The 24,660-nt window shown below is 40.1% G+C and overlaps 1 protein-coding gene across 4 annotated transcripts in view; it reads right to left on the minus strand.

Annotated features, from left to right (window-relative positions):
* Window positions 1–70: 70 nt before the first annotated feature.
* Window positions 71–24,660, minus strand: part of LOC140739165 (organic cation/carnitine transporter 2-like) — a 42,184-nt gene continuing 17,594 nt past the window's right edge. For 2 of the 4 annotated variants that reach the window (XM_073067192.1, XM_073067191.1), the window contains exons 4-10: window positions 16,084–16,255; window positions 14,855–14,981; window positions 13,617–13,717; window positions 9,562–9,776; window positions 6,887–7,069; window positions 4,394–4,529; window positions 71–481 (exon numbers count right to left, since the gene is read on the minus strand). In XM_073067192.1, coding sequence (XP_072923293.1) covers window positions 391–481; window positions 4,394–4,529; window positions 6,887–7,069; window positions 9,562–9,776; window positions 13,617–13,717; window positions 14,855–14,981; window positions 16,084–16,255 — 1,025 coding nt within the window. In that variant the 3' untranslated portion in view covers window positions 71–390. Of the gene's footprint in view, window positions 482–4,393; window positions 4,530–4,898; window positions 5,121–6,172; window positions 6,790–6,886; window positions 7,070–9,561; window positions 9,777–13,616; window positions 13,718–14,854; window positions 14,982–16,083; window positions 16,256–24,660 lie in introns of those variants that run through there. The other 2 variants (XM_073067194.1, XM_073067193.1) reach the window with 2 other exon arrangements.

A 24,660-nucleotide genomic window follows, 5' to 3' on the forward strand; every position in this document is an offset into this window, starting at 1 on the left:
GAGGAATGTTGCAGAAGGAAGAGTCGATAGCAGATAACATTACCCGAAGGAAACCACTGTACTCAGTAGATGATGTGGTTTGTTTCATTGCTTTTAATAAATTGTTCTATCAAGAGGAAAATATCCAAAAGTAATTTGATCCTAAGAAGCTAAACATATATAAAAAAAATTCTTGACAATGTCCGGAGAAAAAAAAGTCCAGAAAATATATTTCATTAAAACTTAGTAAGAATAATCAAATGCTATTTCATAGATTATCTGAGCATTTGAGAGTGGAGTCCCACTTCTCTCATTTTCACTCTACGTTATGCAGAAGGATCCATCAGACCATGATGCAATTTATGATGAAATCCTCAGTTGTTTGCTGCTTAAGATCAGTAGTCAGGTGTGTCAAAACGCTTCCTCATGAAGGACCACTGTATTTTTTCCCATTCTTTCATTTTTGCTCAAATTAGAGCCAGTACGTCCTTTGCCTTTGAACCTGTATTTGAATTTTAAAATGTGATAAAAATGGATTTGAACTTAATCTTTCCCTGGGTCTTACTGGCCAGATATAGTCAATTATTTCAAATAAATTTGGTTTTAACTCAATTAGTTTGAGTGCCAGCCACTATCAGCATGGGAGTGCAAATTCAACAATGCAACATTATACAACACATACTTCCATGTGGGTTACCTATATGCAAAGTTGAAACAACGTTCCCATACATTTCTTGTGAGGATTATGGTCAAACGAGGAGGAAAACTTTTAAGCAAGTAAAGAATGAGACAACCTGGCACCGTTTTCTGTATTGTGCATTTCTAACATTAAAACCTGATGTAAACAAATGCCCAGGAAGCTTAATTTGACTGACACCTTTCAATTATGTGACATTCATATTTTCACTATCTTCTTTTTCTTTAACCAAGTAGAATTAAAGAATAATAAAAAGTCATTCCACCAAATGAGTTCATGCTAGATTTACTAATACAATTTCTTTCCTGTAGCTTTGCAAACTCAGTACTTTAGAAAGCTCCACCACTCTTACTGGCTCTCTTTCTCTCTCCGATTCAATACTTTGATATGCCCTTATCTGATCTGAAAAGGTATTTATGGCTGTTGTCATTTCAGTAACACACTTTATGTTTTAATATTAGCTCTGTTTCTTCTTTTACAGATATCTTTCTGGCTTGTTGTCTCAGTCTTGGAACATCAGTTTACTAATTGCCTTGTATTTATTACAAATGTTTTGTTTTAGCAAAATAGTCTTTAGATATTTCAAACTCTCCTTTATTTATTTCTTAATCATCATTTTCTTGATTGATTTAATGTACTGGTTCTGACCCCATTTATCCATCTGCTTCAAACGTAACACCATAATCTAAAATGAATCCAAACCTTCACAGTAGCCTCTTTTTCACATAATTTTCTTTTAACATATTACTTGCAGCTGCATATTGCTATTTGTCTTAACTGACCATCACAGTTTGGCTCCCACCTTATGAAATCAATAAATATAATAATTCAAATCACTACCGAAGTACCCCAAGGCAGTATCCTATTGTCCATGATCTTCAACTGTTTCATGAATGACCGATGAACACTGGGCTGGAACTCAGGGTATTTACTAATGATTGCACAGGTTACAACATCTTAACAAATAAAACAGCATTTACCTGCTATCGCAAGGACAAGCCAACATTTAGTTTTGGGCAAAAAAGCACCTATTCTAGTCATTCACTGGCACTTCTGAAATTCCCTCAACATTTTCATACATACTATGGCTAAAGGAGATTTGAAGCTTGGCACCAGGTAGCAAATGACCATTTTCTAATCAGTAAGCCTTTTTATCATCTGCATCAGAAATATTACTCGATATTCCATGCTTGGCCAGATGTTTGCAACTTCTCCAACATTTAAGATGCTCAAGGCATTTCAAGGAATAGCTGGCCTGCATGATATGGCAAGGGAAGAGATTGCTGAACCTCTAGCTAGGATCTTTATGTCCTTGTTGTCCACGGGAATGGTACCGGAGGATTGGAGGGAGGCGAATGTTGTCCCCTTGTTCACAAAAGTTAGTAGGGATAGTCCAGGTAATTACAGACCAGTGAGCCTTATGTCTGTGGTGGGAAAGCTGTTGGAAAAGATTCTTAGAGATAGGATCTATGGGCATTTAGAGAATCATGGTCTGATCAGGGACAGTCAGCATGGCTTTGGGAAGGACAGATCGTGCCTAACAAGCCTGATAGAGTTCTTTGAGGAGGTGGCCAGGCATATAGATGAGGGTAGTGCAGTGGATGTGAGCCACACGGTAGGCTTATTCAGAAAGTCAGAAGGCATGGGATCCAGGGAAGTTTGGCCAGGTGGATTCAGAATTGGCTTGCCTGCAGAAGGCAGAGGGTCATGGTGGAGGGAGTACATTCAGATTGGAAGGTTGTGACTAGTGGTGTCCCACAAGGATCTGTTCTGGGACCTCTACTTTTTGTGATTTTTATTAACGACCTGGATGTGGGGGTAGAAGGGTGGGTTGGCAAGTTTGCAGACGACACAAAGGTTGGTGGTGTTGTAGATAGGGTAGAGGATTGTCGAAGATTGCAGAGAGACATTGATAGGATGAGAAGTGGGCTGAGAAGTGGCAGATGGAGTTCAAAATGGAGAAATGTGAGGTGGTACACTTTGGAAGGACAAACTCCAAGGCAGAGTACAAAGTAAATGGCAGGATACTTGGTAGTGTGGAGGAGCAGAGGGATCTGGGGGTAAATGTCCACAGATCCCTGAAAGTTGCCTCACAGGTAGATAGGGTAGTTAAGAAAGCTTATGGGGTGTTAGCTTTCATAAGTCAAGGGATAGAGTTTAAGAGATGCGATGTAATGATGCAGCTCTATAAAACTCTAGTTAGGCCACACTTGGAGTACTGTGTCCAGTTCAGGTCGCCTCACTATAGGAAGGATGTGGAAGCATTGGAAAAGGTACAGAGGAGATTTACCAGGAAGCTGCCTGGTTTAGAGGGTTTGGATTATGATCAGAGATTAAGGGAGCTAGGGCTTTACTCTTTGGAGAGAAGGAGGATGAGAGGAGACATGATAGAGTTGTACAAGATATTAAGAGGAATAGACAGAGTGGACAGCCAGCGCCTCTTCCCCAGGGCACCACTGCTCAGTACAAGAGGACATGGCTTTAAGGTAAGGGGAAGGAAGTTCAAGGGGGATATTAGAGGAAGGTTTTTCACTCAGAGAGTGGTTGGTGTGTGGAATGCACTGCCTGAGTCAGTTGTGGAGGCAGATACACTAGTGAAATTTAAGAGACTACTAGACAGGTATATGGAGGAATTTAAGGTGGGGGGTTATATGGGAGACAGGGTTTGAGGGTCAGCACAACATTGTGGGCCAAAGGGCCTGTAATGTGCTGTACTATTCTATGTTCTATGATCAGCACCCTATCTACTGCTCCATTCATTCATCACCTCCATCATCACACCGTGGCTGTAGAGAACAATACCTGCATTCCTCTTTTCTCAGGCTGCTGTGTCAACTCTGTGACCACTAAGATTGACAAAGACAACTGTTTTAAGCTAATTCCATGACCTACAGTTTCCTGTTCAAGCCAAACAATTCTCACGTGAAAATCTACTTTTTTTTAAGTGTATGGAGATACAGCCTGGAATAGGCCCAGTGACTCCTGATCTATTCCTAACCTAATTACAGGACAATTTATAATGACCAATTAACCTACCAACCAGTACATCTTTGGACCATGAGAGGAAACCAAAGCATCTGGAGGAAACCCATGCTGTCACAGGGAGAAGGTACAAACTCCTTACATACAGTGGCGAAGAATGACAGCAGGTTGCTGGAACTGTAAAGCGCTGTGCTAACCACTACACTACTGTGCTGCCCATAACGTCTGTTACTTTGATATCATATCTGGATATCCTGGACATCCTTATTCAACAGTTTTGAGGAAACATTTTACCTTGTCCGAAAAGAACAGAACCCTCGTATGAGGGACAATCTATAGTGGCCAATGAACGTACCAGCCTGCCTATTTGGGTTCTGGGAGGAAACCAATGAGGCCACTGGGAGAATGTGCAAACATCACATAGACAGAGTGAAAGATAGTGATCAAATCCAGATCATTAGAGCAGGAAAGCAGTTCTATTTACCGTGCTGGTGCAGCACCCCTGAACTCAACAGATGCTTAGGATGGGAAACAGAAAATGCTGGAAGCAATATGCTGTATTTTATAGTCAATGCACGCCCCAGGTTTTCCATGACTGCTAAAAATGACTTCCACCTTTTTGTCTTCACTATAAACAAATCTGAGGCACTTTCTACACCAAAGCTGCAGTTACTTAGGGCAGAACTTTTTTTTAAAAAATTAAATGACTGAATCATTAGGACTACATATACTTACCACTTAACTTTTTGCATTTGGTTAATGGTATCTGGAAGAGGGGTATTACATGTTTCTGGCAGAAACAAAACCGCAATTGCTGCGAAAATTGTCAAAGCCGCTATCAAATTCAGTGACACATTTTCCTGATAAACATCTGTCAAAATAAAGTGCACATTTACTTCAAAATGAACCTCAAAAGATGCATATAACAAGCATGGGAGCTTCATGTAACTGAGGCCCAAATGCACTCAAAGCTATTTCCACTGCATGTATATCCAAGTGATTTCCAATTTGGTTTATTTCCACAATGTCCCTGATTTGGCTGCTCTGTTATCTCTTGTCAATGAGGAGATGAGATGGGAAACTTTTTAAATCATTTGCTTGGGAATGGAACTAGAATTAGTTTGCTATTTTGTCGTAATTTCCACGAATACAAGACTCTCCACCCACATGTTAGTGGACATTTAGAAAAATATTACAGGAGCATAAAGACAAAACCTTTCTTGTTTTATTTTTCTGTTCTATTAGGACATTGACATACTTATTTGACATTTTTATTGCAGAGTGCTTTGCATCCTGAGCAAATGTGATCATTGCTATGTTTTTCATTTGAAATAAATGAGAACACGTACATAGAGTCTACCACTCCTTTTTATAAGCACTTACTCAAGTAAACAAAAACTTATTTTGCATTTTTCACCCTTTCAAATGGTCTCAGTAGTTGATATCTCCACATTGACTTTTTCTATGAAAGAACAGCAAATTTTACAGATAAATAGTCATAAAGAAATCTCTGAACTTCAATTCTGAACCTCCATTTTGAAAATCACATTTTGGATTAGAAAACTACCTGTTTCAATCCATGAATTAGGAAACTGGGATTTGGTAAGTATATTAGTGCACCATTTGCTATGAGAAAAGCGTAAGTACCCGTCACATGGGACCTGACAGCTATGAACCAATTGGAGAACCAATTTGCAACAACATGCGACATTGAAACAAACTACCGGTAGGTATTTTTTATATCAGATTCAACAACAGATGCTAAAGGTTTGTTTACATTTTAAGCTACCAATTAGGATGACATTGTCATCAGTCAATCTCAAATTAATAAAAGAAATTACATTTAAAGTTAACAGTTCCAATCAACTCTACATAAACCAAAAGGCCTGAAATTTCACTGCACCTTAGCACCTAAATGGCAGTGTTATGGCAATGAGCATATTCAGGCAATAACACTTTTGATTGTGGTCAATTGCTTGTAAATTCAGTAGCACCTGAGGCCGAAACACAAGAACAACCTGTCACACAGCTTGACGGGTATAAACTAAATGATGGAAATTAGATAGATCTAAGATCGATCCTCAAGGGAATATGGGATAGAGATATGGGAACAGGATCATACTTTGGAATTTGGAAGCAGTCACCTGTCAGTGATCAAAGGGGGTTGACGGTTGGGATGTTTATGATTAGCGGTTATGGGTTCCAATAAAGTAATTGGCATGTGGTTCAGGATGGGTGAAGATGATCAGTTCTGGAGATAAGAAGTTTGAATTAAGTGGGTAGGAGGGCTATGAGAGAGGAGGTAATTAAGTAGAAGGGACTACCTTGTATATTTGCACTAGCCTCAGTCCCCTCAGGTAAACCAAAAGCCTGCTTTCTTATGCATGAATGGCAAAGGCTACCCACATTTAAGCAAAATTAGAATGAAAATTGCATCTCTATGTGCCTAGGTCCTGTGTGCATTACACAATGGACACACAGGAACTTGGAATGAAAACTAATGGAAATCTTCAGTTTTTATTCAGGAACTTTAATAGAATTGAATCAAGCAACTCACAAAGAAACAAAGCAGTACATGTAACAAATGAAATGCTGGAGGAACTCAGCAGACCAGGCCGAGTTCCTCAGTATTTTGTGTGTGTTGCTTTTGGATTTCTAGGATCTGCAAATTTTCTCATGTTTGTCACAAATAAGCAATGCTTTTTGAACAGTGAAAGCAGATCAGATCAGTACTCTTCCCGGCGCTGTCCTCACTTCATTGATGCTTACAGATCATGGAAGAGCTCAGGGTTACCAAGGGGTTTTGAACGTTCCCAGCCTACTTTGAAGCAGAAGGACAAACAGAAAGGTACAAAACTCCCCTGAGTGCAATCTGCCTAGACCTATAAATGACCATGTTGGTCAAGCCAACAGGCAACTTTTCCCCCAGAATGGCCTATTCTCTCCTCCAAAACTGAAAGTGTACTGTAAGTGGGAGTGTAACATCAGGTACTCAGGGTCTGTGGGGAGAACACCAGTAATGCACCCACATCCAGACTCCTCTCACTGTTGCTCTGCAATTTATTGTTAGACTCATGTAGTCTACAGAATTTTAAATACAAGGAAGCCTTTCTTTCTGCTTAAAGACCTCACTGCAAAGAAAAGACATAGCTCCATTAAGAAATTATTTAGAAAGCGTCAAATGTCCATACGGTTTATCAGTATAATGGTGATTAATTGTTGCCTTACCAAGCAAAAGAATGTAAGGTGAAAAGATGCTGCTGATCCTGGATGCCATTGAACTCACTCCGACACCTGTGTTTCTCAGTGGGGTCGGATACAGTTCAGCAGTGTAGATATAAACCATGAAAAAGGCACATGAAGTTCCAAATCTTCCAATTAACACCAGCACTGTAGCAACTATTGAGAGATCTAGAAGAAACAGAAATAGCTGTAGACTGGATGGAAGATGCTCTAATTTGCAAGTATGGACTGTATACATCTGTCCCCATATTTGACACATGGCTTAATTTTCCCCAGTACGTGGTAGTTCCAATGCTAACAATCAAGCTCTGATGTCTTTCCCCTGACATTAAAATTCATGGGAAAATAGCTCTCAAAGTGCAGGTTTCTGGTGACTGAGATCCTGTTTTGAAGATACACAAAACATACTATATTACTGTTAAACATTTTGGCTTAACGTAAGTGAGGTGCAGTAAACAGTAGCATCTCATTTCCACAACAATAATAATTACAAATACAAATTCTATAGCACATTTACAAGAGACAAAGCAGCTTTAAGTTGACAAAAGCAGATGGAAAAAACAGACACAGCCTTTGAGAGAGATATTGAGCATTTTGGAGATAGTAAATAGTCTTTTATAGGGTTGAAGCAGTTGTCAAAAGGGATATGTATGGTCTGGAAGTTAAAGTCAAAATTAGAGCACAGCTATTACAATATTGTAAGGCAAAATCTGGCAAAGGTAAATTTGCATCAGTTGTTTACAGGTAGGTTTTCATCGGCAAGTTTGTGTCATTCAAAAGTGAATTAATGAGGATTGATTGGATCATGTTCTCAAAAAGGTGAAAATATGGACATGGAACCCTGAAAGTCAAGGGATATTGTGGGTGCCCAAAGATAAAGATACTGAGAAATGAAAATGAGATAACCTCTTTAGGAATATAGCAAATGTTGGGGTGGGGAGAACTTGAAAGAGAAATTAGGAGAATAAAGAGAGGGAAGTGAATATTACTGTTTGACAAGCATTTTGCGTATATTAGGGAGATCAGAATTTGGAATTGAGAATGCAATGCCTTTATGGAGATACTCTGATACTCTTAATTCAATAACATCCAAGAATTCTCCAGAAGAACTCTTGAATTGTCACTGCTTATAAGCAAGTGGATCTGGAGCAAATGCTAGTAAATAATGTTGGTATAAATAGATTGTCAGCATGGACATGATGGGTCCAAAAACTGGTTTCTGTGATGTATGATTCTATAGTATTAGGAAAACCAAATGTCAAACGAGATAGTTTATAGAAGGTCATAAATAAAGAAAGTAAAGTGAAATAATTTTTTATTATCAAAGTACATATATGTCACCATATACATCTCTGAGATTCATTTTCCGCCAGGCATACTCAGCAGATCTATAGAAAAGTCACTATAACAGGATCATTGAAAGATCAACTAGAGTTCAGAAGACAACAAACTATGCAAATGGAAATAAAAATAAGTAGCAATAAATAATGAGAAGATGAGGTAACAAAATAAAGAGTCTTAAAGTGAGATCATTGGTTGTGGGAACATCTCAATGGATGGGCAAGTGAGTGTAGTTATGCCCTTTTGTTCAAGAGCCTAATAGTTGTGGGGTAGTAACTGTTCATGAACCTTGTGGTGTGAGTCCTGAGGTTCTTGTACCTTCTATCTGATGGCAGCAGTGAGAAAAGAGCATGGCCTGGGTGATGGGGATCTCCGATGATAGATGCTACTTTCCTACGACAGCATTTCATGTAGATGTGCTCAGTGGTTGGGAGGTCTTTACCATGATGCACTGAGGCAAATCCAATACATTCTGTAGGATTTTCCATTCAAAGGCATTGGTGTTCGCATACCAGGTCATGATGCAGCCAGTGAATATACTCTCCACTACACAACTATAGAAGTTTGTCAAAATTTTAGATGTCATGCCGAAGCTCCACAGACTCAAAGGAAATATAGGTGCCTCTGTACTTTCTTCACAATGAACTTAGGTGTTGGGTGCAGGCCAGATTCTCTGAAGTAATAACACCCACAAATTTAAAGTTGCTAACCCTCTCCACCTCTGATCGTCTGTTGAGGACTGGCTCATGGACCTCTGGTTTTCCTCTCCTGAAGCCTATAAGCAGTTCCTTGGTCTTGCTGATATTGAACAAGAGGTTCTTATTATGATGTTACTCAGCCAAATATTCAATGGCAACCTAGCATGCCCATAACTCACTAACCCTAATCATACATCTTTGGAATTTAGGAGCAAACTGTAAACCTGGAGGAAACCCACACAGTCCTAGGGAGAACGTACATACTCTTTAAAAAATTGAGTGAAAACTGATCTATCCAGATATATTTTAGCTGGATTTCAATTGGTCACCATGATGTTCATAGAAATGTAGGCAAGGTAGTAGGCTTCATTTGGACTCTCACGCACATCTGCAGATGTCAAAATTTGGTCCAGCATCTCGATGTCATATCACCAGTAAAATCAGTGAAGTTATTTGGTGGAAAGAATGTGAAGACTTTCAGAGTTGGCATATTGTACCAGTATGCTAAAACCTCTCAGAAATACAGCTCCTGTATATTTCAACTGACCATGGGATACTACTTTATCATGCCTGTTAACAAATATCACAATAGGATCAATATAGAAGCAGTGTAAAATTTACGTGATGGGATGAGTTGAATGAAGAGCAGGACACTTCCGCCAAGAAAGAGAGCACCCGAAAGGCTGAACTTGCGTGAATATTTCCTGAGGAGAAGCCATGTTGCTACGTTGGCTGGAATCTCTGAGGCAGCAAAGAGGAAACAATTGAGATAGTCATCACCATGGAGATTCGGTATGTTCAATGTCAGGGCAAAGTATCCCATTGATATAATCATCCTGCAAAAACAAATTCAAATACTTCTTGTAAAACATTCTTATGTAATTTCTTTTATATTTTTTAGAATATCTTTAACTACATTTCAAGTTGTTCAGAGAAGTTGTTGATCCGTGGCTTTTGCAGAATTATTTTAGTGTCATTCACTAACATCAATAGAAGTTTCTTAACTTGGCAGTAAAATAATAACATGATACTGGAAGTTATCATGTTGTAAACTCCTCTGTTATCCTGGCAGAATTACCAGCTATGATCTACCCCACAAAAAATACTCTGAATAGGGGATACTCATAAATTTAGGCAGGCTGAAAAAAAGAAGTTATTAAATTTAACAGCAAGACCAAATGAAATAAAACTGGAGAGCTGAAGTTAAATAAAATCTGGTATCTATTAGGTTAATCCTACTACTAAAAGCATTTATGTCTATAACATCACACTCCAGCTCCCCCAACCTACACTCTTTGCTTACTTGTTACAACTTTCAGCAATAACTTGTATACATCATCAAAATCACTGCCAACAGTAAGTACAGTATATGTTAGTCAAATTGATGTCATAAATTCTTGCCCTACTTTTGCAAAATGTTACTAGATGCAAATCAATTTTTATCTAATGTGAGGCATTTTAAATCTAGCTGTTAAAATGGATAAATTTACCAGACATTAAAATGAGTATGAAGACCCAACTTAGTGGTGGTCCGGGTTAAAGTATTACTTCTCTTACAAAATGTAGTTGCAAAAGTGGAAAAGGATAAAGCTGAGCCTGCAGTTTCACAAAACTGTTGTGGAGCTCAAAGTGCTGTGAAAGGGGGAATTTGAGGACTAGAGTACAAAATTGGTTTCCAGACTTTCTTCAAGGTGCAAGGAGAGAGGAAGGAAGGACATAAAAGAGCAGTAGTAAAGCAGATAAGTGATAGATTCTGCAGGACTATTCTCTCCAAAATCTAAAGTGTTTTCTTTAAACATAAAGATCGGTTGGAATATCAGTGGAGAAGGAAAAACTCTGAATAAAACACTGAATCAATTAAGCACATTTCTAATGTTTTGTATATATTTTTTGAAACACTTTATTGCAATTAGAGGTACAGCAGGCACTTCAGACCCACTGAATTGTGGCATGTGTAGATTACAATCAGAACTAAGATCAAAATATCACGGATGTCTTAGCTATATGGGAAAGAATGTGAAAGTACATGACAATTATAGTGAAATTATAGTGAGCTGGGAACACGGAATTATTAATGGTGTAATTCTGGGACAACGCGTAACGAGCATCAAAGAATTCACAGAGTAATGACAAAACCACTGGGAGCATTGATATGGTGGAGGACAAACAGCCAGAGGCTCTGGCTATAATGGTACTGATGGTATGTGAGGAAGCAGGGAAAATGTCTCGAATAGTCAAGAGAACATTAAAAAGAATAAGTTCAAAGACAGCAATCTCCACTGTTTATAGTGCAGGAGAACTTCAGATGTTTGCAGCGTTCTGCTTTATCTCCAGATTTCTAAAATTAACAGAATTTCATATCTTACACTTCCAGAACTTTTTTTCTCTTCCTCCTCTGTTTCCATTTTGCTTCTAATTATATCAAATTCTGGGGAGGAAATACAACTGCAGATACTGGACTTCAGAAATAAAAGAGAAAACTGCAGTACTCAGTAGGTCAGACAAGTAATGTTAAGGAAAATTAAGGATAATGCTTTATGTTGAACTTCCATCAGAATGATTAAAATGTCAAAATCAACCATTTGTAAGTTATAGAGAAAGTTGTTGTGGGGGAACAAAGAGAATAGTGGTGCTGTTAACTGAGAGAAGGTGATGAAGGCTTCTTAATGTCACCTGATCTGTCTAGAGATCCCTGCTGATTTGATTTGATACAAGTGACCCATTTCACTGAAGGTTTAGATGTGCATATGACCAATGAAACTAATGGTTAATCTAGAGATGATACAAGTAAAAGGAGATGAATCAAAACTGAGGGGAAAGAAAAATAATCATGGAATTGTGAGATGTATTTGTCATACTACCAATACCGCCAGTCTGTCCTACTTCTATCTCATGTTGCGAAAGCCCTCAGCCATTTCCTATTTCTGTATTTCTGCTCGTCTCCTCTCTTCACACCCATAACTAGAAGAGGTTTTTCACTTGTCCTCCTGACTGCCGCCATATCCAATAGTTCCCCTTCTAGAAATTCCACTGCTATTAATATGATAGCAGCACCAGACACAAGTTCTCTTTCCCTTTCAGCATTTCTCTGTGATTTCCTGATTCAATCTTCCATCTCAGCCAACATCCACAACCCTTGAAGAAGCTTCCCATGTAGTCACAGGTAATGCAATTACCTCTTTCCACCATCCAGTAGCCTAAACAGTCTTTCATTGAGGTAGTTAACTTGCATTTCATCCAAGTTACTTTACAGCATTTGTTGCTAACAATCTTATTTTCTGCACATTGGTGAAGCCAAACACAGATCTAGTGATCACTTTACAGAATACCTCCATTCAGTCCACAAAGAGAGCCTGAAATTCCAGTTACCTGTCACTTTTATTCAATCTCCAACTTCAGACCCGTCTTTGGCTTCCTACAAGATTAATTAGCTTGGCAAGGGGATAATAAACACATAGACTTAAAAGTGAGAAAAGCAGAGCTAGATGGAATCCATCATGAATTTGTTGCAGGCCACGTGGACCCTTCAGTGAGAACTCTGTCAAATACATCCATGGCAGCTTGAAATCGTGCATTTACCAGAGACAAGCATTAACCATTGTGAATACATGTTAAAAGAGATGAAATCCTTGAGAAACATGGTCACTGAGATATAAGCACCTATCAAGTGTCACCTATTTGTCAATAACCTGCTCACTGTTGATCAGGTTGATCTTCATTTGAACCATTCAACTACAGACCTCAAAGCCTTGGTAATGAATGCCACAGATCAGAGACAAATTCTAGAGTTGAGGTTTAAATTTACGAGCCAGGATGAAACTATTATATCATTAGCCACTGGCTAAACCAAAATTTACAGAATTAATCTCCTGACTGAAAATTTACCTGGCTCAAGGGAATTTTGCTGTGTCTGCTGGTGGTCAATCATTCCAGTCCCAGGATAATGTGGTATAATTTCCTCAAGGGTGTGTCATTGGCTAACCATCTTCATTGTAAAAATCAGAAATGTGAATGTCTACTTATGATTGCTCAATGTTCAGTGTCACTTTCAATTCCTCAGCAAATGAAACAACTTAGGCCAGCAGGTAGCAAGAGCCAGACAACATTCAGAAATGGTCCGATACGTACTTTCTACCTCCAAAGTGCCGGACAATGAGACTGCCTTCAACAAGATTGTGCTTAATTACCTATCATTGACATTCAATACCATTACTACTGAACATCATGGAGGTCATTAGAAGCCATAAACTCATCTGCACCACCTATACAAATGTTGTTGTCAAAGAGCAGGTCAGATTCATGATGTTCTGTGGTGAGCGATTCATTTCCCAAAATCTCAATGGCTTTCCAATATCCACATGGCGCACATGAGAAGTGTGGCAGAATTCTCTCCATTTGCGCAGACCAGTGCAACTCCAGCGCATTCTCACAATTTAACACCAACTAGAACCAAGTAGCTGACATGTTTGGCACACCAGTCACCACATTGAACATTCCTTGCCTCCAGCAGAGGCTTTAGTATGCACTAGTCACACAATACACAACCTTTAATCAGGTTGGCCACTTTGACAACACTTCCCATCAAGGCCAGTAACTGCATGAAAACCCTGCATCTGCAGTTTCTCAATGGCTCTCAATGTGTATATCTCTGTAGATTTCTTGATTTGAATACTTACCAGACCAGAACGTTAATGATTGTGATGGCTCGGATATTACAGGTTTTTAACAACTGAGTAAATGGAACAGATTTTACTTCATTATTCTTTATGTATTCAAGCTGGAAGAAAAGCAGAGAATCAAAATTGCATTATCTTAGCTAAAAAATGTCTGTATTATTTTCTACATCTCTTGGTTCATGTGAATGATCCAGAAGACTGATTATTCACAATTTGCCTTGTGACTTTTTATGTGGATTTCCAGAAACATTGCAAGCATTTTTCACCACTTTCCAGAAGTAAGAATCATTCCTATTCTCAAATCACCAGTAATTCCTGCCTAGTGGAAAATGAATTTGAACACAATGATTCCTCTGGCTTTGTAAAATGAGCTGAAAATTCTCCTGATTTAAGTTTCAATAAGGTTCTAGACAAATACAAAATCTAAATGTTTAATTGTATGAACTGTGCAAATGGTGCTTTTAAACTTAGTTAAAGGTTTTGTAGAACAGGACATTTTTTTAATAAAATGACTGTTTCAGCAGGAGACTCCACTTGTTACCATTGGTTGTCTTTTTTGAAGATTTCATAGTAGTTCCACTATTTTGAAATAGCGACATTGAAATAGCAACGCAAAAGCTGATCGTTTTCATTCCCTTGCTATTACAAACCATGGAGTTCATTTCCACTAAAATAGTGGTTCATAAGATAAGGCCGAGGAGAAGGCTGCATGATTTGGAGAGGGAATGGAGAATTGACCTAGCCAAAGATCAGAGAGTTATTGTCATACAGTATACTTCTTACCAAGTGATGGTACAAGCTAAAGGACATCCCTAAATTCCCATTAATTATAAAAATGATCCAGAAATAATTTTATCCAAAGAGTGTCATAACATACAATTCATATTGATCATTTGATTTGTGCAGTTAATATGTTCAGCTTCATGTTTGTCAGAATATTTATGTTTTATTTTATGCATTGAAGCCCCAGCTGCAAATGTATATTGATTTGCTTATGGGCAAAGTCAATTTAGACTTGCCTGTGAAATTATTAATGGTCAAATAGTCAGGTGAACACTCATTATCTGAGCATGTGTGAGAAAAATGCTAAGGGAGTGGTATCTGTAGAATCAAACCAGATCAAGGAGTAAACACATTTTGAATGGAATAGAAATTTAAATAACTGAGAGAAGCATGTTGCTCTATATTAAAGGACTGAAGAACCACAGAGAAACAAAAATATACTATTGTCGCAATACCTCAAGTTCACTGAAAATCTTCGGTGGTGGAGTGACACCATTTTTCTTTGCTATGTGTCGAATTACTGATTCAGCCTCCTCTACTTTTCCTTTAGACAGTAGCCAGCGTGGAGATTCTGGAATAAACCTAGAATTAAATGAGTTATTTTATAACATGACTATTGAAGGCCAAAAGGACTTGAGAATTTACTATTAATATACTCCTTAATAATAAATATCCCGCCACTGTCTGTAAGGAGCTTGTACGTTCTCCCCGACTGCATGGATTTCCTCCGGGTGCTCCGGTTTCCTCCCATATTCCAAAAAAGTGCTAGTTGGTAGGCAGCCAATACTTCAGGTCTAAGTAAAGGTAGCCACTTTCCCCTTTCACTAAGCAAATACCTATTGTATGTGGTGAAGCTTCCTCAATAAAAGAAGGAATTTTGTCCCATATTTTCTTGCAACATGGTCAGAAGCCATTTGGCCCCTCAAGTCCATGCTGATCCACAAAGCCGCCCATTCCCTACTAATTATCCTATATCCTATCCTTGCCATCTTCCCATCAACTCCACCATGATTCTATCATTTACTGATATATTAGGAGCAATTTACAGTGGCCAATTTATCTATGCAGAAGAAGAAAAAAAACAGGCTCCACACAAGCAGTAAGGCGGATAATAGGTATGAGTTTAGTACACCATTCTAATGCTGTGCTGAAGTCATACACAATGTTCAAAGTGAGGTTACTTTGACAATGATATTGCAGTGAAGAGCTATTCTGTCAACAGCAGCAATCCATTCTCTATATTCACATTGAGGATGCAATCCACAAATGGATAAACAAATATATGAATTAAAAATTCAGAATCAGTAGGTTTTCTTTTTTGCTTTTCCATCAATCTTATTTGCTAATAATGATGACATAATTGCTACTGGATGTAGAAGCCAGAATAGCTTTGACACTGGGAAAGGTGAAGTCACAACATCTCAATTTAGGGTAAGTGTCAAATAGCACATCTTATAAATGTGATAAAGTTGTAAGGATCTGTAAAGAAATTTGTATTTGGGAGGAATCCAACTAACCCAGATGCAAAGATTGATTCAATATTGTGGGCACTTGGCATAATCAAGGTGATGGTATTGCACAGCTGAAGTTACTTTCAGACCCAGCCTCATTGGTTAGAGACATCCAGCAATATACAGTCATATCCTGTTGATTAAATGTGTTTAAAATTGAAATGTTTACATACCACCACAAAGGAATGTAGAACAAACAGCAGAGAGTCAGGGTCACTGTTAGAGTCCGCCATTCTCTTATGAAATATGCAACAAAGGGCAGGAACATATAGCCCAAGGCAAAAAAGACACCAACTCCAAATGTAGAGTAGGTAATCCGCATGGAATCCGTAAGAAGTTCAGATCCTGCAAGAAGTATACAACCAGGTTCAGGGTACCGTGAGCTTACTTTGATTGAATGTCACTCTGAAACATTGACAGTGATGTGATCATAGAACATCAATAGAACATAGAAATCTAAGGCACATTACAGGCCCTTTCACCTACAATGTTGTGCCGACCAGGTAACCTACTCTGAAAAATGCCTAGAATTACCCTACTACATAGCCCTGCATTTTTCTATGCTCCATGTATCTATCCGAGAATTTCTTAAAAGACCCTTTTGTACCTACCTCCTTCACTGTGGTTCAGCAAACTTAAATAGTTTTGGAGCTAAACTGAGCCACACAATCATATAGTGTGTGTAAAAAAGTATCACCTCCTTGGAAGTTTCCATGTTTTATTGTTTTACAACATAGAATCTCAATGGATTTAATTTGGCTTTTTTTGACACTAATCAACAGAAAAAAGACTTGTGTCAAAGTGAAAACAGATCTCTACAAAGTGATCTAAATCAATTGCAAATATAAAATACAAAATAATTGATTGCATGAGTAAACATCCCTTTAATATGACATACCAAATCTCACTGGAAGCACCAATTGGTTCTAGAATGGAACCAATTGGTTCTAGAATAATTACTTAAATGGAAATCTCCATGTGCAGTTAAGAAGGCGTTTCAATTGAGTGTAGTAAAAATAAACCAGTATTGAAAGGTCCAACTGCTGTTGAGTCAGAATCCTGGCAAAAACTACACCATGGAGATAAAAGAACACTCCAAGCAACTCTGCGAAAAGGTTATTGTAAAGCAGAAGTCAGGAGATGGATACCGAAGATACCACAGTAAAGTTAAGTCTATCATCAAGAAATGGAAAAATATGGCACAGCTGCAAATCTGCATTGAGCAGGCCGTCCTCAAAAACTGAGTGACTGGACAAGAAGAGGTGTAGTGAGGGAGGCCCCCAAGAAATCTACAACAACTTTGGAGAGTTACTAGCTTCAGTGGCTGAGATGGAAGAGACTGTGCGTACAACAACTGTCACCCGGGTGCTTCACCAGTTACAGATTTATGGAAGAATGACAAAAAGAGAAAGCTACTGTTGAAAAAAAACTCACATGGAATCTCAGCTAGAGTTTGCCAGAAGGCATGTGGGAGAATCTGAAGTCAGCTGAAAGAAGGTTCTATGGTATGACAAAACCAAAATTGAGCTTTTCAGCCATCAGACTAAATGTTATGTTTGGCATAAGCCAAACACCACACATCATCAAAACACACCATCCCTACTGTGAAGCATGGTGGAGGTTGCATCATGCTGGGGGGATGCTTCACTGTGGCAGGCCCTGGAAAGATACTGAAGATAGAGGGTAAAATGAATACAGCAAAATACAAGGGAATCCCTGGAGGAAAACCTGATGCAATTTTCAAGAGAACTGCAACTTGGGAGAAGATCTTGTTTTCCAGCAAGACAATGACCCCAAGTATAAAGCCAAAGCTACACAGGAATAACTAATAAGCAACAAACCTATGTCCTGGAATGTCCAAGTCAGAATCCAGACCTCAATCCAATTGAGAATCTGTTGCTGAACTTGAAAAGGACTGTTAACTCACAATCCCCATGCAATCTGACAGAGCTTGAGTAGTTCTGTAAAGAAGAATGGGGAAAAATTGCAGTGTCCAGATGTGCAAAGCTGACAGACTCAAGGCTGCAATTGCTACCAAAGATGCATCTACTAAATACCGACCTGAAGGGGGTGAATACTTGTCCACTCGGTTATTTTGTGTTTTATATTTGTAATTAATTCCTTAAGGTTTTTATGCTCTTAATGGCATGTGCCTCAAATAACCACTGACAACCAAGTCCAGCTCCTGGCCTTCATGTGTGGTTTAGCTACTAAGCCCAGCAGAACTGTTTCTTCAGACAGGAGAAGGGGCAAAGGCAGGTTACTGTATTGGTCTATGCTGTTCCTTTGGGTCCATCAGATGCGTGGAGAGGAGGAGCTTTTTCTCAATATCTTACTGCCCTGGCTTGCACATCTGGACAGCTGTGACACAACATGGTTGACCCTGACCGACAGTGATCTCAATTCAGATCACTTTGTAGAGATCTGTTTTCACTTTGACATGGAAGAGTCTTTTTCTGTTGATCAGTGTAGATCCATTGTGATTAAATGTTGTAAAACAATAAAACACAAGAACTTCCGGGGGGGGGGGGGGGGTGTGGTGGTGAATACTTTTTATAGGCACTGTAGGTATAAAGTGAGCAGAGCTCAGTGGTGTACCTGTGCTAATGGTGAGTATGGAGGATATGTTGTTGCCAATCTGTATGGACTGGGCTCTGCCTGTAAGATAGTTCTAGTTCAAGTTCAACTTTAATTGTCATTCAACCAAACCAAATTGAGAATCCAGTAGCACAGGGAGGGACTGAGGCTAAGATCTGGGAGTTTGCTGATGAGATTCATGGTGATGACAAGTGTTAATGCTGAGCTGTATTCAATGAAGAGCATCTTGATGGATGCAAGTTTGTATCCGAGGAGATGCAGACAGAACCAAGGAATACTGACAGCGAGTGAGGTGGTAATATTATTAAAATGAGGCAAAGATTTAAAAGAGGAGACTAACACCAATAAAAATGTGGCAAATATAGGGACAAAGATGAAATTCTGGATGGTGTGGGTTCTCCTTGTTGTTGTGCTCCATGGTGGAGAGGGATTTTCCTGTAATAGACTGGGCTGCATCCACCACTTTTTGTAGGATTTCCCATTCTTGGGCATTGGTGTTTCCATACCAGGCCGCGATGAAGCCTGTCAGTATACTCTTCACTGTGCACCTGTAGAGGTTTGTCTAATGTTTAGATGACATACTAAATCTGGGCAAACTTCTCAGAAAGTAAAGGTGCTGTTGTGCTTTCATTGTAACGGCACTTACATGCTAGTCCCAGGACAGATCCTCTGAACGCTAAGGAATTTAAAGTTAATGACCTCCTCCAGCTCCGATCTTCTAAAGAGCACTATCTCATGGACCTTCAGTTTCTTTCCCCTATAGTCAATAATCAGCTCTATGGCTAGAACATCCTGTATTTGGGAAGGATGTTTAGTAGTTATGCTAAGAAAAAAAAGTCAAAACCAACATAAAAGTCAAAGAGAAGGCATATAATATAATATAATGCATTGGGAGCGTTGTCCCAGATGGCTACATCTGCGCCCGGTGCATCGAGATGCAACTCCTAAGGGACCAATTTAGGGAAGTGGAGATGCAGCTCGATGACCTTTGTCTAGTCAGGGAGAGTGAGGAGGTAATAGTGAGGAGTTGCAGGCAGGTGGTCACTCTGGGGCCACGGGGGACAGAGAAATGGGCCACAGTCAGGAGAGGGAAGGGGAAGAGTCAGGTACTAGAGAGTACCCCTGTAGCTGTACCCGCTGACAATAAGTACTCCTGTTTGAGTACAGTCGGGGGCGGACAGTCTACCTGGGGGATCCGACAGTGGCCGTGCCTCTGGCACAGAGTCTGTCCCTGTGGCACAAAAGGGTAGAGAAAGGAAGACAAAGGCAGTAGTAATAGGGGACTCTATAGTCAGGGGGTCAGACAGGTGATTCTGAGGACGCAGGAAAGAAACTCAGATGGTAGTTTGCCTCCCAGGTGGCAGGGTCCGGGATGTTTTTGATCATGTCCAAGATATACTGTGGTGGGAGGGAGAACAGCCAGAGGTCATGGTACATATTGGTACCAATGACATAGGTAGGAAAAGGGGAGAGGTCGCGAAAAAAGACTACAGAGAGTTAGGAAGGAAGTTGAAAAGCAGGATCTCAAATGTAGTAATCTCCGGATTACTGCCTGTGCCACGCGACAGTGAGAATAGGAATAGAATGAGGTGGAGGATAAATACATGGCTGAGGGAATGGAGCAGGGGGCAGGGATTCAGATTTCTGGATCATTGGGAGCTCTTTTGGGGCGGTGTGACCTGTACAAGAAGGACAGGTTGTACTTGAATCCCAGGGGGTCAATAACCCAGCTGGCAGGTTTGATATAGCTGTTGGGGAGGGTTTAAATTAGTCTGGCAGTGGGGTTGCAATCAGAATGTGAGTGCAGGGTGTTACGAATGAAGGGAGCAAAGTTGTGCCCCCCCCTTTTTGAGAGTCGCAAAATCGCTATTATTTCAGGTCTGATACCCAGGAAATAAGAGAGATACACATCATGTCAGTAATGAGAGAGAGAGACGCAGGTTCACAGCAAAGGCAGTTGTTACAGACAACGCAGAATACACAACAAGGTGGAATGTCTCCTAACAAAAGCGGAACGGAACCACTGATTACTGCTATTGTCTCTTGGAGAAGGAATTGTGTATTGAGTACTGTACTATTCATTGAAATCCCTCAGGGGACAACCAGAGTGGTCTGGTTGAGGGATTGCATCATCCCAACCTGATTGACATCTGAGACCCCGTGAGTGAGGATAAAAATCGGGTCTGGGGAACACCCCTCAGACACACCAGGAGAAACATACGAGACCGGTGGGGGGCTTGTGTGTGTGCCCATCCTTGCCTGGGTGGCAGGTCCTCCACGGAACGGTCTAGCTAAAGGACGGATACGGATCAAGATTGTAACAAGGAAAGTCGGCAAGTTTTTCTCTTTCTCTCTCTCTCTCCAACAATTGCAACACAGCGATCAACAACGGCTGCAACCTGTATGAACTGAAAAGAACTTTAGATTTCCATCGGACAATTCATTATCCCCTAGACAACGATAGAGCTTATTTCTTATTGATTATTATTATAACCGCACTTTTAGGTTTAGTATTGATGACGTATATTATCTGTATATTTGCATTGATATTATTTTTGTGTATTTTTATTAATAAATACCGTTAAAAATAGTATCATCAGACCCCAATGGACGCCTCTATCTTTGTTGGTAAGTAACCCAGTTACGGGGTTCATAACAAGGGATTAAGGTAGAAGGACAAGGGCATGATGCTGAGAGTTCTGAGTTGATGAGGAAGGACAGGCAGGGGTTGAAACATAATTATAGCCAGTTAAAGGGGTTGAAATGTGTCTATTTCAATGCTAGGAGTATTAGGAACAAGGAGGATGAACTTAGAGCATGGATTAGTATGTGGAACTACGATGTTGTGGCTGTTACTGAAACTTGGTAAGAGGAAGGGCAGGATTGGATGATGCAGGTCCCGGGGTTCAGGTGTTTTAAAAGGAATAGGATGGGAGGGTAGAAAAGTGGGGGGTGGCATTGCTGGTCAGGGATAGTATCACGGCTATAGAAAGGGAGGATGCTGCAGAGGGAATCTCCACTGAGTCGGTCTGGGTGGAAGTCAGAAATAGGAAAGGATCAATCACTGTGCTGGGAGTAGTCTATAGGCCCCCAAATAGCCCTCGGGACACCAAGCAGATAAGTAGGCAGATTTTAGAATGGTGCACAAAATACAGGGTAGTAGTTATGGGTGATTTCAACTTCCCTCATACTGACTGGCACCTCCTGAGTGCAAGGGAGATAGATGGGGCTGAATTTGTCAGGTGTGTTCAAGAAGGATTCCTGACACAGTTTGTGGACCGGCCGACGAGAGGAGAGGCTATACTGGATCTACTTCCGGGTAACGAACCTGGTCAGGTGACAGACCTCTTGGTGGGGGAGCATTTTGGTGAGAGTGACCACAACTCCCTTAGCTTCAGCATAGCTATGGAAAGGGATAAAATCAGATGAAATGGTAAAGTGCTTAAGTGGGGAAGTGCTAACTTTGAAGGGATGAGGCAGGAACTAGCGAGAGTAAATTGGAAACAGATGTTCAAAGGGGAAAGCACAGAAGGAATGTGGGAGAAGTTTAGGGACCACTTGAGCTGGGTTCAGGATAGGTTTGTCCCATTGAGGCAAAGAAAAAATTGTAGGAAAAGGGAACCGTGGCTGACGAAACACCTGAGGCAACTCGTCAAGAGGAAAAAGGAAGCATATGTTAGATATAAGAAGCAGGAAGTAGGAGGGGCTCATGAGAAATATAGGGTAGCCAAGAAGGAGCTAAAGAAAGGACTTAGGAGAGCTCGAAGGGGGCATGAGAAGGCCTTGGCACGTTGGATTAAGGAGAAACCCAAGGCATTCTATGCGTATGTGAAGAACAGGAGGATGACGAGAACGAAGGTGGGACTGCTAAAGGATAAAGAGGGCAACATGTGCCTGGATGCAGAGGAGGTTGGGAGGTCCTAAATGAATACTTTCCTTTAATATTCACAAGTGAAAAGCATCTTGATCAGGGTGAGGTCGAAATAGAGCAGGCCTGTGTGCTGGACAATGTGGAGATTAAGGAAGAAGTAGTGCTGGCTCTTCTTAAAAACATCAAGACTGATAAATCTCCAGGGCCAGAGATGATACACCCCAGGTTGTTGTGGGAATTGAGAGAAGAGATCGCTGGAGAATTACCTATGATCTTTGAATCCTCTTTGGCTATAGGGGAAGTGCTGGAGGACTGGAGAATGGCAACTGTAGTTTCCTTGTTTAAAAAAGGTAATAGGGAGAAACCTGGGAACTATAGACCAGTGAGTCTTATGTCGGTGGTTTGCAAACTACTGGAAAGGATTCTTAAGGAATCCTTAATAATTCTAATTATAATAATATTATTATTAGAAACTTGGTTCGAAAAAAGAGGGATGTCTACAATAGATATAGGCAGCATGGAGTAAAGGAATTGCTCGAGGAATATAAAGAATGTAAAAGGAAACTTAAGAAAGAGATTAGAAAAGCTAAAAGAAGTTACGAGTTTGGTTTGGCAAATAAGGTGGAAGTAAATCCGAAAGGCTTCTACAGTTATATTAAAAGCAAGAGGATAGTGAGGGATAAAATTGGTCCCTTAGAGAATCAGGGTGGTCAGCTATGTGTGGAGCCGAGGAAGATGGGAGAGATTTTGAACGATTTCTTCTCTTCTCTTCTCTTCACTAAGGAGAAGGATATTGAATGGTGTAAGGTGTGGGAAACAAGTAAGGAAGTTATGGAACCTATGACAATTAAAGAGGTGGAAGTACTGGCGCTTTTAAGAAATTTAAAAGTGGATAAATCTCCGGGTCCTGACCGGATATTCCCCAGGACCTTGAGGGAAGTTTGTGTAGAGATAGCAGGAGCTCTGACGGAGATCTTTCAGATGTCATTAGAAACAGGGATTGTGCCGGAGGATTGGCGTATTGCTCATGTGGTTCCATTGTTTAAAAAGGGTTCTAGAAGTAAGCCTGGCAATTATAGACCTGTCAGTTTGACATCAGTGGTGGGTAAATTAATGGAAAGTATTCTTAGAGATAGTATTTATAATTATCTGGATAGACAGGATCTGATTAGGAGTAGCCAGCATGGATTTGTGCGTGGAAGGTCATGTTTGACAAACCTTATTGAATTTTTTGAAGTAGTTACGAGGAATGTTGACGAGGGTAAGGCAGTGGATGTAGTCTATATGGACTTCAGCAAGGCCTTTGACAAAGTTCCACATGGAAGGTTAGTTAAGAAGGTTCAGTCGTTAGGTATTAATGCTGGAGTAATAAAATGGATTCAACAGTGGCTAGATGGGAGATGCCAGAGAGTAGTGGTGGATAATTGTTTATCGGGATGGAGGCCGGTGACTAGCGGGGTGCCTCAGGGATCTGTTTTGGGCCCAATGTTGTTTGTAATATACATAAATGATCTGGATGATGGGGTGGTAAATTGGATTAGTAAGTATACTGATGATACTAAGGTAGGAGGTGTTGTGGATAATGAGGTGGGTTTTCAAAGCTTGCAGGGAGATTTATGCCGGTTAGAAGAATGGGCTGAACGTTGGCAGATGGAGTTTAATGCTGAGAAGTGTGAGGTTCTACATTTTGGCAGGAATAATCCAAATAGAACATACAGGGTAAATGGTAGGGCATTGAGGAATGCAGTGGAACAGAGAGATCTAGGAATAACAGTGCATAGTTCCCTGAAGGTGGAGTCTCATGTAGATAGGGTGGTGAAGAAGGCTTTTGGAATGCTGGCCTTTATAAATCAGAGCATTGAGTACAGAAGTTGGGATGTAATGTTAAAATTGTACAAGGCATTGGTAAGGCCAAATTTGGAATATTGTGTACAGTTCTGGTCACCGAATTATAGGAAAGATATCAATAAATTAGAGAGAGTGCAGAGACGATTTACTAGGATGTTACCTGGGTTTCAGCACTTAAGTTACAGAGAAAGGTTGAACAAGTTAGGTCTCTATTCATTGGAGCGTAGAAGGTTGAGGGGGGATTTGATCGAGGTATTTAAAATGTTGAGAGGGATAGATAGAGTTGACGTGAATAGGCTGTTTCCATTGAGAGTAGGGGAGATTCAAACGAGAGGACATGATTTGAGAGTTAGGGGGCAAAAGTTTAAGGGAAACACGAGGGGGTATTTCTTTACTCAGAGAGTGATAGCTGTGTGGAATGAGCTTCCTGTAG

The sequence above is a fragment of the Hemitrygon akajei genome, chromosome 15, assembly GCF_048418815.1.
Source record: "Hemitrygon akajei chromosome 15, sHemAka1.3, whole genome shotgun sequence".
Lineage (NCBI taxonomy): Eukaryota > Metazoa > Chordata > Chondrichthyes > Myliobatiformes > Dasyatidae > Hemitrygon > Hemitrygon akajei.